The sequence below is a fragment of the Cricetulus griseus genome, chromosome 6, assembly GCF_003668045.3.
Source record: "Cricetulus griseus strain 17A/GY chromosome 6, alternate assembly CriGri-PICRH-1.0, whole genome shotgun sequence".
Lineage (NCBI taxonomy): Eukaryota > Metazoa > Chordata > Mammalia > Rodentia > Cricetidae > Cricetulus > Cricetulus griseus.
In genome coordinates this window covers 116,383,745-116,400,825 of record NC_048599.1, presented here as the reverse complement: position 1 = coordinate 116,400,825, position 17,081 = coordinate 116,383,745, and the positions used below count along the sequence as shown (strand labels likewise).

Below are 17,081 nucleotides of genomic sequence, written 5' to 3'. Positions count from 1 at the left end.
ATGTTTTGCTTTTTCCCCCCTCTCTTTACTTGAAAGGAGGCTACTAAAGCATTTCAAGTTCCGTATGTGATACATATTTCTACTGGAGGATGTTGGTTCAATCAGCTGACTACAGTCCACCAGGGGGCAGTACTGGAGCATCAGAAATTTAATGGCTACTTCTGGAGATGACAAGTTTCTAAATTATTCAAATCATCTAAAAGAAAAAAGATTTTTAAAATATTAATGAAAAGAAACACATAGACTTTTGTTGTTACAAACTGAGTAACTGAGTATCGCCATTCTAAGCCCTCCAAAACTCCAGTCCATCAACCACTCTTTCTCCCTTTTTCTCATATTCCCTAAAGAAAAGTCACCACCAAGAATGTACTAAAGTAAAATCTCCATGCCCATCCTTTAAGTGTCTGTCTGAAATGGATATTCTTATTTACAGGAGCCAACCAGGTGCTCACAAATGCTTGGACAGGGGTCCAGTGACTAGTTAAGTCACAGTGCATATCTGACCTGTCAAGTTCACTGTTGGCTTTCCACACTCAAAATAAAGTATCCACATCCATCTCAGTTGTCCTTGGACATCCCTCTGGGGTCACAAACTCACCGCTAGAGTGCTGTCTCCGACATTGGTGGTGATGAGCCCCTCAATGGTACCATATTCCACATCTCTGGGATTGAGGCGTTCTTGGTTTTGTCTTTTAAACTTCCTTAGAGCAACTCCCAGGAGGCAAGCTAAAAGACATACTGCAAACACCACGGAGAGGATAATAAGGCCTACTTCCAAGTGGAAATTCTGTGATCCAGTGAAGGACTTCCCTGAAGAATGGGAGAAAATGGTAAGTGGGTTTAGGGACCACTGTCTCCTTGTTACTTACCAATATCCTAAGAAGTGGCTCCTGACCCTGACCAAATAATCTCACAAATCAATTTATAACTAAAATACTTCCTAGCATCTGGCCAATGGCCCAGCCATTTATTTAAGCGAACATTCAATTAAACAGACCTGGAGTTTAGAAAGGATTCCACCAAGAATCAACTGTATTAATGTGCAGCTATTGAGGAGTTTCTAAAATACAAGAGCCATAGAAGCCTTGATATTCCTCTTATTGACGTGGATTTCATATGTAAAAATGCTTTATAACCAAGCCCTGAAGGACAGTCCTTCCACTGTAATATCCCATCGAAAAAGTATTGAGATCTTCCCTAAGCTTTCCCTGTCTCAGGGTTCCCTTCAGCAACCCAATCCACTCTCTACTCAGAGATCCTTTAAGTTTCTTTAATGCCCCAAGTCCTGAGAATCAGCTTGCTATACATAATACTCCATAGTACATGTCATCTGCATGATAATGTATAAATGAAATGACAGATACTGTGATCTCTCAAAATAGAAATTCCTTACAGGAAATGCCTTCTGTTAAAACACAGGCTGTTGGGAGAGCGAAATGGCTTGGAGGGAAAGTGTGCCTTCGACAAAGCCTGACAGCCTGAGTTTGATCCCTGGAACCTACACAGTAAGAGAACCAACTCTTACAAGTTGTCCTCTGATCTACCCAGCACACGCATGCAAATGCAGATGCATGTGTGCTTGTGTGCACACACAAACACGCACACAAGTAAGTATATAAATAAATGTTTAAAACTTATTGTGTAGCAGTATGTGCTTATCAGGATCTTCACCTAGTTGACATAATTTTTGTGTGAATACAGAGATTTCTTCTAGCCCATCCCTTCTGTTAGTAAAAAATTAACATACTGAACATAAGAAAAATAACCCTTGGGTTTAACTACTTCAATATTTGATCCTTTATTTCCAAACCCTTGTTATTCAACCCTATTTTCATATCAGAATGGAGTCTTTTCTACCAGCCCTAAGTGGGTCACAGTAACTTAAAAACTGCCTTTGTGACCTATCAGCTTTTTTGTTTTCTGCCTTCTGCCTCACTCCTACCTAGTGACAGTCCTGGCAGTGAAGGATCTGAGTGGCCTCTCTTATGCCATTTGTATTTTCCTTCTTCCACAGGTACAAAATCATATAATTAAACCTACTAAGAGGTACTCTATATTAAGAGAATAAATTTGGCTTTTGGAGTGGGCCTATATTAATCTTGACAACAACTCCAGATAGTCACTGATAGTTCACTATGTAAGCAAACGGTTTTGGAGGGAGACCAATTTCCAAAGGACACAGAATCCATAGGAAATGCATGAGGGGAAATTCTGTAACTAGAGGGCTCATGTACAATTGCCTTTGACTTCCATTCAGATGGCTGGGAATCAGATTTGGAAGACTTTCCTTTGTCTTCTTCTTAACAAGGGAAACCAGGCAACACATGTGGCCTAGAGATGAATGCTTACTACGCAGAATTACTTAGAGTATCATGAAAATCACTATCACCCCTTATCAGAAAGTGCTGTGGGGAGCCATACAGCTGTTCGTGGTGACCTCTGGCCAGCAAATCCATCCCCTAAATTTGTCCTCTCAATGAATGTCACATTACTCACTTTCCCCAAAATGCATATTCTCCTTTTAGATCCCAAAGGCCTTTCTCTTCCTCACCCAGACTGACCTTCCATGGCCCATCAGCTCTAGTTCAGGGTGTAGGAGGAAAGCTTCTGGCCACACAAATCCTTAACCCACACAGACTTGGGGCAACACTAACAAAACCCCTTGATCTAGAAATAGAAGAAGCCATGGGAACCTTTAGTGGGCAGCTGGGCTGTGATGTTCCTGTTACACCAGTCCCCTTGGCAGCATTCCACAGCTTGGCCAGGTGATGGAGGGGTCTTACAAGTCATCTTCCCCTGCTCATAAACCTGAAAGCAGCCCTTCTGGTAGACGTGGAAGCCATCGTTGATGCTCAGAGAAGAAAAACACTGCTGGCCTTCGCAATGGTCCTCATTCCCACAGGAAAGGCCCTCGCAAACACACATGTAAAGTTTCGAATTGACTTTGGGCTTCTCATCTGCAAAGGAGAGGATAAGAAGGAAAAACAATTCACTCGTGTGAGCTTCATCTCTCTCCGAGGGGGAAAAAAAAATCAAGTTTCCCTGTGGTCACCCCAATCACAGAGTCATCACCACTGACCCATGTCTACACTCCACATGATACTCACTCAACCAAATAATAATCGCATCTCAATCTAAGAGTACCTCAGTCTATGCTGTGTAAGCCTCCTTAAGAACATGCTAGGACAGAGACTGGCAATGGGCTGTCCAGACTCCCGATATAGAACCTAGTCTCATAGCCCCAGTTCCTGCATCTAAACAAAATATTGATGGGAACATTCTATTCAAAACCTTTATTTCATACCTCCCAAAAAGGGCTCCTAAATAAATATATAGCAACTGTTAGCACCAGTTCCTGCCAGCTCCAGCCCTGTCAGCAAGCGACTGCTTCGGGTCTTGAGGGCTTCAGAGCACACTTGTAAAAGAGTCTCTAGCTACAAATTCTCAACATCTTCAGCTAGATGCTAGGCTACATGTGATTATAACACTGGAGTCTGTACAATGGTTAAAATTGTAATTAGTAGCTCATAAGAACTGTCTACTGGTAGGGAACAAGGGGGAAAAACACCAGCATCAAATACTCAAGCTGAGGGCACAAACAAAGGGAGGAAAACTATATTTAAACAATTAGGTAACAGTCATGACCAGGGACCAGGCAGTTCCCGGTGATGCCGAGATGCAAAGCAAAGTGAGACAGAAGCATTTCACAGGGGAGGCACACTTCATCAGACCTCCCAACTGCCTTTCTGAAAACACTTATTTGCAGTTCCATTTTCACAACTCTCTTTCTTCCCCCCTCATCAGGATGATTAGTTCAGACTTGCTGCCTCCGACACTTTCAAGCCAGCCAGGGAGCAAAGTGAAGACAGAACTTGCACAGTCCAGTCCTAATGGCTATTCCTTAGTTAGCCAAGGCTACTGTCACCAAAGCCCTGTTCAAGGAAATCTGGCCTCCGGAGCAAGTTTCTCCCAAGGTCTGTGACACAGAGAGGCTCCCCTCTGATCCTTGCACTGTCAGCAGCAGGTCTGTGAAATAACTGCCTTGAAAGAAAGAAAGAAAGAAAGAAAGAAAGAAAGAAAGAAAGAAAGAAAGAAAGAAAGAAAGAGAGGGGGAGAGGGAGGGAGGGAGGAGGGAGGGAGGGAGGTCTGTGAAATAACTGCCTTGAAAAAAAAAAGAAAGAAAGGAGAGAGAGGGGAGAAAAGAGAGAGAGAGAAGAGAGAGAGAGAGAGACGAGAGAGAGAAGGAGAGAGAGAGAGAGAGGAAGGGAGAAAAGAAAAGGAAAAAGAGGAGGTCGGGTGGCTGTGCTTTTAAGAGAAGACCTTAAAGTTAGGTCTTTGAAAATGTCAAGTTCATTTACACAGATTTGTGTGGGTGTGTATAAAGATGTGGGTTATCTCCAAAAGAAAAATGTGTTTTTAATCTTTCTTCTTCCCTCTTCAAAGAAGTAGAAATATAGTTCACTGCCCACTGTCATGTGGGTGCTGCATCCCACAGCATAAGTACATGCAGACACATAGACACGTCCTTCTGTTTATAATTGACTTGCTCATTCTTTTGAAAACCACAAGGGGCTCATCCAAAAGCAAAGACATGCCTGAAAGCAGAAAATCCAAAATAGCCACTGTCAATGCTATGTATGTCACCAGTCTAACCCCTGAGAATCAAGAGCCTTCAGACATTTTTAATGAGTAAAAGCTTTAATGAGCAAAGAGATGGTCTTTATTTTCCCTGCCTGGAGAGATCCAAGGGATATTTCTGCACTTATCTATTTCTATGACAATAAAAATCATATGTATGTATGTATGTATGTATGTATGTATGTATGTATGTATATATTGACACAATCCAGCTATAAGTTTACACTTGCCAAAAGAAAGCTGAAACATAATATTTCTAAGGAGTCTAGACATGCTTGCCACTCTTGAATGGCATGAAGCTGTGCTGAGAACTGCCAACTATACTGCCCAACAGGTGATGGTTCTTGAGGAGGAGCTGAATGGGGGAAGGGAGTTATATGGATGTTGATGGCATCATATTGATTTGTGTATGACCTGAAACAGGAATTAAATGACTGTATTTTAATGACTGAAATAAAGCAACTGATACAAATTTAAAACACAAATATTTGAGTTGTAGATCATTTTTTAATCATATTTATCAAAGAATATACCTAATACATTTTAAAGTATATCTGCTGATACAGGGCTGGGGATGAAGAGTTAGTGTTGTGATGAGCAGATAAAATGAAAACAGAATAAAGGGGTGGCTATTCACAGACTGATGATGGAAAATCAAATATCATTTAGTCAATGTACCACACCATAAATAAAAGCATTCATCACTGAGCCTACAGAATGGATGGTCAGAGAATGGGGCTATAGCTCACAGAGAAGGGTGTGATAGATGGGTAAGGTGCCCAGATTTATCTATGGCAGTGGTCCTCAACCCTCTTAATGCTGCTACCCTTTAATCTGGCTCCTCGTGTTGTGGTGACCCCCAAGAATAAAATTATTTTTGTTGCTACTTCATAACTGTAATTTTTCTACTGTTATGAATAATATAAACATCCGTGTTTTCTGATGGTCTTAGGTGACCCCTGTGAAAGGGTTGTTTGACCCCCCAAAGGGACTGAAACCCACTAATTGGAGAACCACTGATCTACAGCAATAAACAAATAAGTAAAACCAACAAACATAAATAAATGTATAGTCCAAGACAGCAAATATTCACAATAGTATGTTTCTAGTGTGAGCTGTTTTCAAAGTTGTATCCTAAAGTAAACTCTGTAGTCACAGACAGAGGAAGAAATACCACTTTCCCAGGACTCTTTGACAGGATATATAGTATGACAGATGTTTGAACTATAACTAAAGAGTTTCATCAAAAGCCAGAACCTCAAATAATTTTAACATTTAGTGAAATTCAACTCACTGAACCCACTTGTGCTGTGTACACAGGCAAAAAGCAGCATTAACCTTAGTCAGCTCTGACTCTGCAGTCTCAGTTAGGTCTCCTTCAACCTTCTACAGATGTCTTGTAGTTGTACAGACAGAACTAAGCTGCTGACTGCTTTTCTGTTGATGGCTCTTTCCAAACAAATGTCAAAATGCATGTTTTACATATCCTTGTTCTCCACACTCAGGACAAAGAAACAAATACAAATGGAGAATAGCTTTTAATGGTATATAATAATTAACTCCATCTTTGATATGAAACCAGGAGTCAAGCACGAGTACTCAACCTTCATCAAATCTGGTTCTCTTATGCTTTCCTCCCAACATTTCATTTATTTAATTGGTACATTCCCATAAAACTAATTAGTAAATCCTTTATGTACTTATTTTATACACATACACATATACACTCAAACACACAGAGATACACACACACACACACACACACACACACACACACACACACACACACACACACACAAATATAAATGAGGACCTAAAATTCACAATAGAAGATAGCAGTCTGAGTTAGTTTAAAGAGAAGTCAAAGTGATCTTCTAAATTAGGATTACTAATTCAACAAAGGCTAAAAGGAAGGCAGAACATACTTAGATGTTAATATCCACAATTCTTAGGAATACAGCAAGCCTCAAAATGCCCATGACTCACTTTTTCAGTCTGGTCAAATTTAACATTCACCATGACATGTGTGGGCCTGTAATATTTTACTTGGGCTGGGTGTTGAGCTAGGGAATATCTGTAAGAGCTACATATAAGAATGTGTGGGTTCCTAACCTCTCAGACCATGATATCAATGCAGGATAACTGTGTCATAACACTGCTCCTCCATGGTGCTACAGGAAGTGTGATATCTAAAGTGAATAAAGTCTTTACACCTGCCTGCCAGAATAACCAGGAAGTGCCCTGGCAGAAGGCAGCAAGCCTACTCCACCTAGTTGACATTCATTTAAATAATTCAGTAATTTAAATGTCAAGCCAGAGGTATTCCCTCTCTGCACAGCTCACCCACATTGTTTGTTCTAGAAGGCACCTCCCGGCATTACTCAGTGTTATGGCTGGCTCCATTTGCTCTTTGCATCACTAGAACCAGGGCCGTGTGAAAATGCTCACAGCTGGGGCTGGCTGGGAACAGACTGGAGAACTCTGACCACAAAGGATGGCTGCTTCCTATCAAGGGAGAAGCCACCGGAGTGGGAGAGGATGGGACTGTTTGCAAGCCAGAGGCATGAGCTGGGAGTCCCCAAGAGTTCACAGCAGCCAACTCTTTAAAAGATTTCTCTTGTTCTGGGCAAGGCTCAGCTCACAGTCTGGACACACCCACTAGGAGATGGCTCCAGGCTGGCAAATGGAAGAGACAAAGCAAAAAGCGGCTCCGACTTTTTCAGACTGTTGATAGCTTGGGACAATCTTGGGCTTCATAGTAAAACTATTCACATTGATGCTGAACTAGGACTTCAGCAATTGAGGCACGATACTGCAGACTCTCCTGTCTCCACCTGCCTAGTGGTGTACTGTATAATGTTTACAGTATTCAAACAGATTTTTTCATTCCATATGAGGCATAAAAACCCATGTTTCCCACTAAGATCTTTGATACGTAACAGATGAGAAAATGCTGCGAGTAAACTGTCCTGGAGCCAGGAGCCATGCTAAGGGTCAGCAAAAGGGGACAGGCTGGGTTTTTGACAGGATCTCCTCAAAACGGTATAATAATAATGTAGTAATTAGAAGGTGATTATAAAAGCCCAATAGTGCAGAACTTGTATAAGCTAAAAAGGGAACTCCAAACATCCTTGGCCTCCTTCCAGCAGTCCAAACGATTCATTCATTTGAAGTGGCAGTTTATATTAGGTTTATAGATTATGGGAGTCCTTCCACCCGTCTCCTAATCTGGGAGCACTGTTTGGCACCTCTCCAGAATTTGCAAGCATTTGAGATCTCTGGCATTAAACAAAGGCTTAAGGAAGGATTTTGCAATGCCAGGTTTCACTGCCAGCAAGCTTGCTCTTCAGACAGAAACACAAAGGTCTATCTGGAATGCCTACTGAAGGGCACTTGATCCTTTGGCAAGAAGGCAGGCTGTATATGTTTGAGGCTAAAATACACCAGGGGTGCAAATGCTCTCGCAGTCTACACACTCCTATAGGAAATAGACGTCTTACTCTTCTTTAAAACAGAGACACTGATCTTAAGAAAGTTGTAAAGCCAAGAAACAAATACATTTCAAGAGCTTTGAGAGAAGAGAGGAAGTCAAAAAAGACTATAAAACAGAATGGCAACTAGAAAGCCCAAGACTTTTGAACTCAGGATGTAGCTACTCCAAATGCATTCCTCCCTAGTGTTCTCTAACTCAGGGAGTGGCGTGCCCATTCATGCAACCACACAGGCTGCTGGTCTCTGGCTCCCATCACTTGCAAGACAGACTATAGCCTGACTCATGCAGCTCTTCACCCTGCCCTCTTCAGAACTTGGGAGTCCTCAGGAGGCCTCTTCTTGCTACAGGCTCTCAGACCCTTTCTTTATGGAACCCCTCCATATTGGATATTTATTCCTTCCCTGACAGCACTGAGTCTACTTAGTGGATCTCACCTTGCCTGTCAGAGCCTAGCACTTGAATCTTCCAGAACTGATGGTTCCCCTGTCCTTTGTTCTGATGGTCAACAACATGAGGATAGGACCTATTCCTACCAGCAGCAGCCTCTGTACCTGGCAGTATCAACCTGATGGGTATTTGCTTCAGCATGAATTTTCCATTCACAGAAAACTTTCAGGGATGGGAAGAGACCTGATGCTGGGTTTCAGACCAGACTGAGCCCATAAAGTCTTCAAATGTCAGCACTGATCCTCAGGCAAGGCTTAGTCACCTGCCAGCATGTCCATGCAAATCATTTCTTCTAGAAGGGGCCCATGGCACCATCACATCTGTTCATACTTGGGGCTCCCAATGTATGGAAAAATCAGTACTTTCTATGGGAATGTAAGCTCTTATTTTTGCTTTTTTTTTTGTGTGTGTGTGAGCCTGTTTATTTATCAAAGACCACAAGTAAACTGTAAGCGTTCCTTAAATAAGGAACCCTCATAAAACAGCTGGGCTTTGTGGGTGGTCTTCCTTTGGCTGGCTGCTCTATGGACTCTGGCTGCTAAGATGGTCCCCTGATCAAGGTCATTACCACACAGTCAGCACCTTCACGGACAATGAGTTTGGAGCAATCCATACAGGCCATGTCTGCTCAGCAGAGCAAAGTTGCCCCGGATTTTTGCTGCCATTTTTCCGATGGTAAGTTCAGTAGAGAAGGGGGAAGGAAGAGTGAGTTCTCCCTTTGCCCTTTATGCTTTGCTGCAGGTAATATAGATCCCTAGGTCATGCTGCCTTTGAACTGCTGAAGCTGGAGGTAGGGGTGCCATCTGTTTATTTTATGCCTGGGCTGACTCTGAAATAATCCCCACAAATTAAGCCTACACCTTCTGCTCCAGAGCCAGAAGCTCGGCCTGTGTTCCATCAACTAAGAGATTAAGGAATACTCTTAGTTACCACTCTATGGGTGGTAACCATAGACAGCATCGCCCGGGCTTTTCCTTTTCTTACGATCCTCTGAGAGCAGCAGACTCAGCTTTAGCATAGGTGCTCAGTCTAGGAGGCAACTCTACAACCTGGAGGAAAATAACAGAATAATGACCTCTTCACTTTGTCTGCAAGTCTCTTGAAGCAATGCTTCACAGAACAAAGGGTTACAGACCTGAAGGGAATTACGTTTGGAGGGATATTTTTACAGGCCAAATATAACAGTGTTGTTGCGCACAAGCGAATGCCTGGGACTGAACAAGGCTCCAGTCTAGAGGGCATGACAGAGCCTGGAGGAAGAGGGCCACAGTCCTGGTGAATTATGAATGCTTCAGAGGAGTTGTTCTCTTTGTATTTGGAAGGAAGGAGGAGAAACAGCGCCTGGGGATGCCTGTAGCTCAGCCTGGATGCTGTGGTAGTACAGGGAGAGGTGCTGGCCACTTCTGTTGCTTCTCCTGCTTCTGGAGACTTGCTTTGAGGTGTCCCACCCAGGATCTAGACTGAAATTTTCAGACTGAGAGAAAATCTTAAGCAAGGAATGCTACATGAACTAGCCAATGAAGGAGTAACTGCTCCAGTGCCAACCCTTCGCTCTCCTGCTCTCTGCCCCAGTGATATCTCTGAGCTCTCCTCTCTCTGTCCTGCACTAACCTTCTCCACCAGGGGACTCCAGAGGCAGATCTCCTCCAGGATTGTCAAATTGGGGTCTAGGAATCACAGACAACTTCTAGCCCCTCCTTCCATCTTTCAGGGATGTTTTAACCAGAGATAAACCCTCCCAACATTGCATGGGGCTCCTGTTTGCCTAACAACAGTCCCAGAGGAGGCCTGCTGATGACCAAGGTAAAAGTAAAATGTCTTGAATGACTCAGTTATCCTCCCTTGCTCCCTACCCTGCCCCATCCCAAAGAAGTAAAGGAAACAATTAATTCAAAACTTCCTTCTGGTTAACAGTTAGGAAAAGGAGAAAGAATTGGGACACAGTCCAAACTTCTGACACTGTTGCTTCCACATCCCACCAATTTCCCATTCAGTGTTCCATTGCCTGTTGATGGAGCCAGGATCCCATGTGGCTGGTTACATAAGTGTGCCTTGTACATCAGTGTGTGGACCTTTGCAACCTCAGAAACTCCCTCCCTATCAGTCTAATTCAAATGATCAAAAAGAATTAGCCCATTGGAGAAAACTGTCTTATTAGCCACGGACTAAAGACACTACAGTCACCATGAGAAGGTGGAGTTTAGGCCATTTTAAGCCTCTTTTTTAGCGCTAGCCCACAGAAAAGTTCCAGGTACCTACATACAATGTGGAAACAGAAAGCCTTTCTCATGGCTGTGCAGGGGGATTGCTCTTTCACTCTCCCACCTCAGTCTCTGCAGCACACTGAGCCATTCCTAGTGTCTACAATCATCTTGGCCCTTGGCAGAACAACAGCTAAATCTGAGATGTGTCACGAGGCCTCTGGCTAAGGAGCAAGAATATCTAAACACTACAGGCAAGAGTTTCCGCAGACTCCCTTTGGCTCTTGCAGCCCCAGATCACTGACAGCCTAAAGATAACCCAGGTATCTATGAAGGGTCACTTTTAAATAGTAGCGCTAACACCACCAGTCATTTCAGAAGTATTTCCTTGCAGAGCTTGCCAGTGTGCCAAAGTCACTGAAGAAATGAAAGCCCAGAAGGAACTGCAAAGAACTTTGGAAGGTAAACAGTGCTCAGCATACTGCAATTCCATTCTGTAAATGCATGATCCCACAATCCCACTGCTGAGAAATAACAAGGCTTAACAAGGGTAACACCTCTTAGGAGCCATCCACTGGCAATCACTAGAACCTGAAGGGCAGGTATGAGATGAAATAGAACAGGTTAACTCAATGTTTCGCTTTCTAAAGCAGAAATTATGCCTGTTTTTCCTTCTAAGAAAAGCTTACACCGAAGTCTACTCATCACTATTTAGCTGAGCAAAAAGAGTGATAAAGAAGCTTCAGAAGCACACTTGACACAGATGCCCACCGAGACCTGACAACCACAAGTACAACATGAGCCTGCTCAAAACTCATTGCTTACTTGCCGGCTTTTTTGTTGTGTTTTGTTTTGTTCTTTTCATTCTTTAAGTAGATCCATAGTCCCCAGATCTTCCTACAAACCATTAAAATCAGCTCAGCACCTCACCTGCCTACCAAGTGAGTCCACACTGTCCTAAATGGCAGCCAGCCAGGTGCTGGTGTTCAAGGGACAGGTGCTCAGTGAACTATTTTCAGACGCTATCAGCTGCCGGGTCCTGCACATGCTCAGGAGGGAGGCAGTCTTGGTTGCGTTTCAAACTCTAGGCAGCCATCAGACATGCACCTTGCCCAGCTGCCAAGCTGACCAGCTGCCCAGTGCTCCTCCCAAGACGAGAGCAAGGAAAACAGTGTAACCTGGCCAGCCAGCATGCCATTGAGCAAGCTGTACCTCTCAGTTCACTGTCTGGGTTATTCTGAGCTCCGCTTATTGACACTCCATGGCAACCTGGGAACAAAGGGCCAGCTAAGAAGGGTTTAAATGTCCTGCAAGAGTTGCTAGAAAAGTCAGCAGTCCAGACTTGTTCTCAAAAAAAAAAAAAAAAAAGACTGTGGGATGATTAGATGACTGTTGTTGTGCTGCAGCCATTCTATTATCTACGAGCTACCTATACTGACACTTTATGCTTTGAATTTAAGTCTTTTTCAGTTGCCCCTACTTGGTTGTGTTAGTTGGGAATGCCTTTAAAAGTACAGCATGGGATCAGCTTGCTTCAAAACTGCAGGGGTGGCAGGAGACTAATGACCTGAGTTCAAGTCCCAGAACCTACATAAAGGTGGAAGGAGAGAACTTACTGCCCAACGTTGTCCTCTGATCTCCATATGTGCACCATGGCATGTAAGGTCACATGCACACACATGTATAAGCACATACACAAAATAATAAATAGGAGAATAATTGTATTAACTGTGAGAGGGCTAGTTTTGCTTATTCCTTCTTTTCCTCACCTTGCCGTGCGTGGCTCATGCTCTACTGCATCGACCTGTTCTGTAACTCACCTCTGCCTTCAGAGAATATGGCAAACACCTTGGGCATGGGGCTCTGCATTCTTGCAGGTCTCTGGCTCTCAATCCTGAGTAATACCTCTCCTGACTTTCAGTGCGCCCCCCCCATTCCTCTCTCCTCCCCCATGCTCTCAATTCTCTGGGTTCCACCCATCTCCTGCCTAAAATGCCCTCTTTAATCCCTTCCTTGCTGGTTCAATGCCTGTTCATTCTTATAGCACTTCCTCCCCACACTGCCAACCACAAGGCCTGTGAAGCGAAAACCCCCGTAAGCAGGGTACTAGGATTGTGTTATAGCCTCAGGTTTGCACAACTGGGTTGCGACTCCTGAACACCACAATCAACATCTTCCCTGTGTCTGCATCACAGATGTGGCTGTGTTCGTATTTGATGCATACAGTAACTCACAGACTGAAGGATCTTAACCAACTCTTGTTCTAAACGTAAAATAAAGGCCTTGAGAGGGCGTGTGTGTCCTTCTACAATCTCCACAGCTCAGATCAGTCCCTCTGGCTCTTATCATGCTACTGATTTTTTATATTACAGAAGCTATTACTGTAGCCAACAGTATTTATTCATTTGTCAAATATTTACTGAGCACTAATGATAGATGTCTTGGTCACTGTTCTATTGCTGTGAAGAGGCGCAACAACCAAGGCAACTCTTATAAACGAAAGCATTAAATTGGGGGCTTGCTTACATAGTCCATGATCATTGTGTTGAGGGCACGGTGGGAGCGGGGTAGCATTTGGTTGTGCTGAAGCCATAGCTGAAAGTCACATCCTAATCCATAGATGTAAACAGAGAATGAGCTGGGCATAAGCTTTCAAAATCTCAAAGCCCTTCATCAAAGACAAACTTCCTCTAACAAGGCCACACCTCCCAATCCTTCTCAAATACTGCCACTCCCGGTGACTGAGCATTCAAGAATATGAGCCTATGGCGGGGGGGGGGGGGGGGGGGCATTCTTATTCAAACCACCACAATAGATGGGCCAATGTCTTAGACACTAGAGATAACACAGTGAACATTACCAACTCTTAGCCTCTTGGTCTAAGGCTTACTCTGTTGTATGTATTTCCTATGGCTCCTTGCAACAAGGTGTAAACAGGGACTCCTCCATTGTACAGTGAGATAAAGAACACAGAAAGGTAAAAGACTCACACAGATGCACAGCAAAAAGGAAGATGGCTTAGTGATGATGATTGGCTGCGCTTCTTTCCTGATTTCTACATCCAGTCAAGAACCTTCCCTTCAGATTTATTTTAACTGACACCACCCAACCATCAAACATTATCCTAGCCTGCAAAACTGAAAATGTACATTTAACTAGGACATGAAGTCAAGAGCAAGAGAAGACATCACCAGAATGCTACAGGGCATTCTACAGTGTCATACATTTCACAAGAGGCAAATTCAAAACCCAACTGTGGGTTGCTGTCACTTTCTATTCTTCATAACTTCTCTGAATAAATCTGTGGGTCTCAGTGCTTTTCAATCTGTCCTAGAGTAGGTACCAGAATTCAGAAGACAAAACAAGTGAGGGAGGAGGGAAGAGGCATCTCCACTCTCCCTCCCACCAACACCATCATTAGAATAAAAGCTACAGGAGAGCCACTGCTGTTTAAGGTGAATTTCATTGCCACATTCCCAAGAGAGACATCTCCCCATCTTATTCCTTCTCTCCCTCCTACACCCCAAAAATATACATATCCTGGCAAGCCCAAGCTCTGCACTGGCTCACAAAAGTATTAGCTGCAGCACTGGTGGGTGGGGGAGGGGGTCACGGACGGGACAGACACTGTGCTCCTAGGCTCAGGTACAACAGATTAGAATCAGGCCACAGCTGTCCCAGTGCTGTGACCTAGGCTGGAAAGGTGTGAATGTAAACTTCCCTCTTCCCTGCAAGTCAGTGGCTTAGAGGCAGAGGAGGAAGTTGTAAAAATAAATAAATAAGTAATAAATAGAAGCTTCTAGAACAGCTGGTGGCTAAGGTTGGGAGTCAAGGCTTCCACCCAAGGTTCAGCAGAACTGGACAGGGAAATTTGGTGGAGCTCACTGGGCTTTCCCCCTCTAACACTATAGCTTTGACCCATTACCCGGTAGCAAAGGCAAACTAGGTTCTTTGTTTTTTTGTTTTTTGTTTTTTCTGCGAAAGAAAAAAATGGATTGAATTAAGGGAGGAGAAGAATAAAGGCAACCACTGTTTCCTGATGCCATCTTTTCAGATGTGTGGGTCCTTATGCTCGCCCTGGGTCCTTCTCCAAATGTTTCTTGCCATGAGTCATAGTAAGAATTTGGAGAACATGGCCTTATGTCCTGCAGGATCTTGGAATGACTTGAGTTCTGGGTAATTAAGACTATTAGGAATAATCACTATCTATGGAGCTTGCCTGGGGTCAGCCCAGGCTGCAGAGGGAAGTTCCAGAAGGCAGTTAGAAGTGCTTCAAGAGTTGTAAATTAATTTCTAAATGGGTTTTCTTTTCTGTAGGTTTTTCCACAAAAGTGAAAGTTGTAGACCTAACACCTGACAGGCCTTCTGTGTCACTAGCTTTTCTATAGAGAAAATGGTATGTCTCCTCTCACTCCATGGGTCACCTTCACAAAAGACAAAGTTTGGTCACTTTTGCTCTATATACCACAGTTGACCACAAGCAAAATCGCCTCATTAGCCTGCAGAGTGAACTTGGTTGCCCCATTTGTTGAATTCTAAATTTTGTTTGATCTTTGGTTTGGGTGAGTACTTCCCTACCCACTCTGTTCTTAAATTCTCCACTTAAAATAAACAGACGTGGCTCTAGTTTATGGCAGAAGCAAACACTTCCCAGGAAAGAGTGGCTGAAAGAAACCTTTGTTAAGCCGCTCACCTTGCAGCAGTTCATCTACAATCATGTTGTTACAAAAGAAAACTTGATAAAAACAGGAGCAATATTGGGGCAAGGTGCGGCTTCATCAGAGAGCTGCATTTTAGGTCCCACTAATGGCAAAAGGCCCAGTGCCACTCACATCTTTCCTTTAAGAAACTAATGTCATGATATGTCGAAGCAAAAGACTTTATTCTGATCAAAAGGGATAAATGACAGTAACAAGAAATGAGAGCAACAAATTCAACACTGAGACGTTTCTTTCACATTCATTCACCCCTTTCAAGAACTTCCTGAGGCCTCAATAACAAGAAACTCAAAGAAAGGTTCATTCTATTCTTCCCCCCACTGGCAAAGAGGGGCACCTTTGTGGACCCTAACAAAAGTCTATTGAACTTACCCACTTCCCTCCATTGGGGAATTGGGCTGGAAAGTCTGAGTGGTGATGGCTCTGGAAGGTCTACAATCCAGTCAACACAGAAAATCATTTAAGGCCAAATTCTGCAACCAAACAGTGCCTACATCCACACTCCCTTGCTGTCTTCAAATCTAACTGTGGTTTGTGGATTCAATAAACTGGGGGGTTGTCTCAGCTTTGAAATACTTCCAAAACTGCAGTGCACCGTTTTAATCTTCATGTCATGGTCTCCACCTGCAAACGCACACAGAGACAAAAGGAGAGCCAAACTCGGAGACTCCACCTTCTCCCTGGTGGCATAATAGCAGTGTTTGAGCATGATTAGTCTTATTAGTGGGAAGGAAAGGCAAGAATATACAGGTAATTAGGACTCGAGTGCTCTTCTCTGTGAGAGCAAACAAAACTCTTCCTGCAGCTAGAGTTGTACAGATAATGAAAATGAGAGATGATTACCCGGAGGACAGACAAGAGACCTGGAAAACAGAAACCAGGTGAAGGGGCTTCATCATTTGCCCAGGCTCCCTTCTCACCCTCTCCTGAATCTGAGCAGGGACCACATGAGAGATGAATGTGGATGAAAACTACTAACTCACAGCAAAAATCTAAAATTTTGATGAGGATTAATGTCTGAAGCTTGTGTGCATCATTTCGCCATAGTAGGCCTTTGTTGGCCATATACCATCAAGAGCTTTATCCAATCTAAAGGTACAGCCAAAAAATTACTCCTGTCTTATTGGGGTAGGGTTATGAAAAACAAATAATAATCCTCTCACTCCAAGACAGGCAGTTCCTGAAATGCTGGAGGCTGTTGTTTGTGGGAGATAACAAGCCACATGTTTTCACTCCCCTAAACAAGTTTGTTTGACTCATCTGCACTGGATGATTGATTGCATGTGGGCAGGAGGCTCACAGGCAGGAAAGACATCAGGATATATGCTTGTCCCTGATTGAATGTAGGCTGGAGGTAGGATGGGATGTATGCTTACCCCTTATTGAACCTGATGGGAAATGCAATGAATTATGGTTTTTCTTTTTAAGCCCTGGAAAAACTTGAGTCAGGGCCATTACTCAAGAAGCTGGGTATGGACGTAGTCAGATCCCATCCACCTGGTCAGTATTTAATTAAAGTTTGCTTCAGATTTGGCTTTAAATTGTGGTAGTGGTCATCTCTAAGTTTCCATATTTGGATCAGAA

At 43.4% G+C, this 17,081-nt stretch overlaps 1 protein-coding gene across 3 annotated transcripts in view; it reads right to left on the bottom strand.

Annotated features, from left to right (window-relative positions):
• The window catches only part of Acvr1 (activin A receptor type 1), a 119,240-nt gene that overhangs the window by 30,221 nt on the left and 71,938 nt on the right, over positions 1-17,081 (bottom strand). For all 3 annotated transcript variants that reach the window (XM_035446227.1, XM_027420394.2, XM_035446228.1), the window contains 2 exons: positions 2,694-2,957; positions 599-810 (listed from right to left, as the gene is read on the bottom strand). In XM_035446227.1, coding sequence (XP_035302118.1) covers positions 599-810; positions 2,694-2,957 — 476 coding nt within the window. The remainder of the gene's footprint in view (positions 1-598; positions 811-2,693; positions 2,958-17,081) is intronic.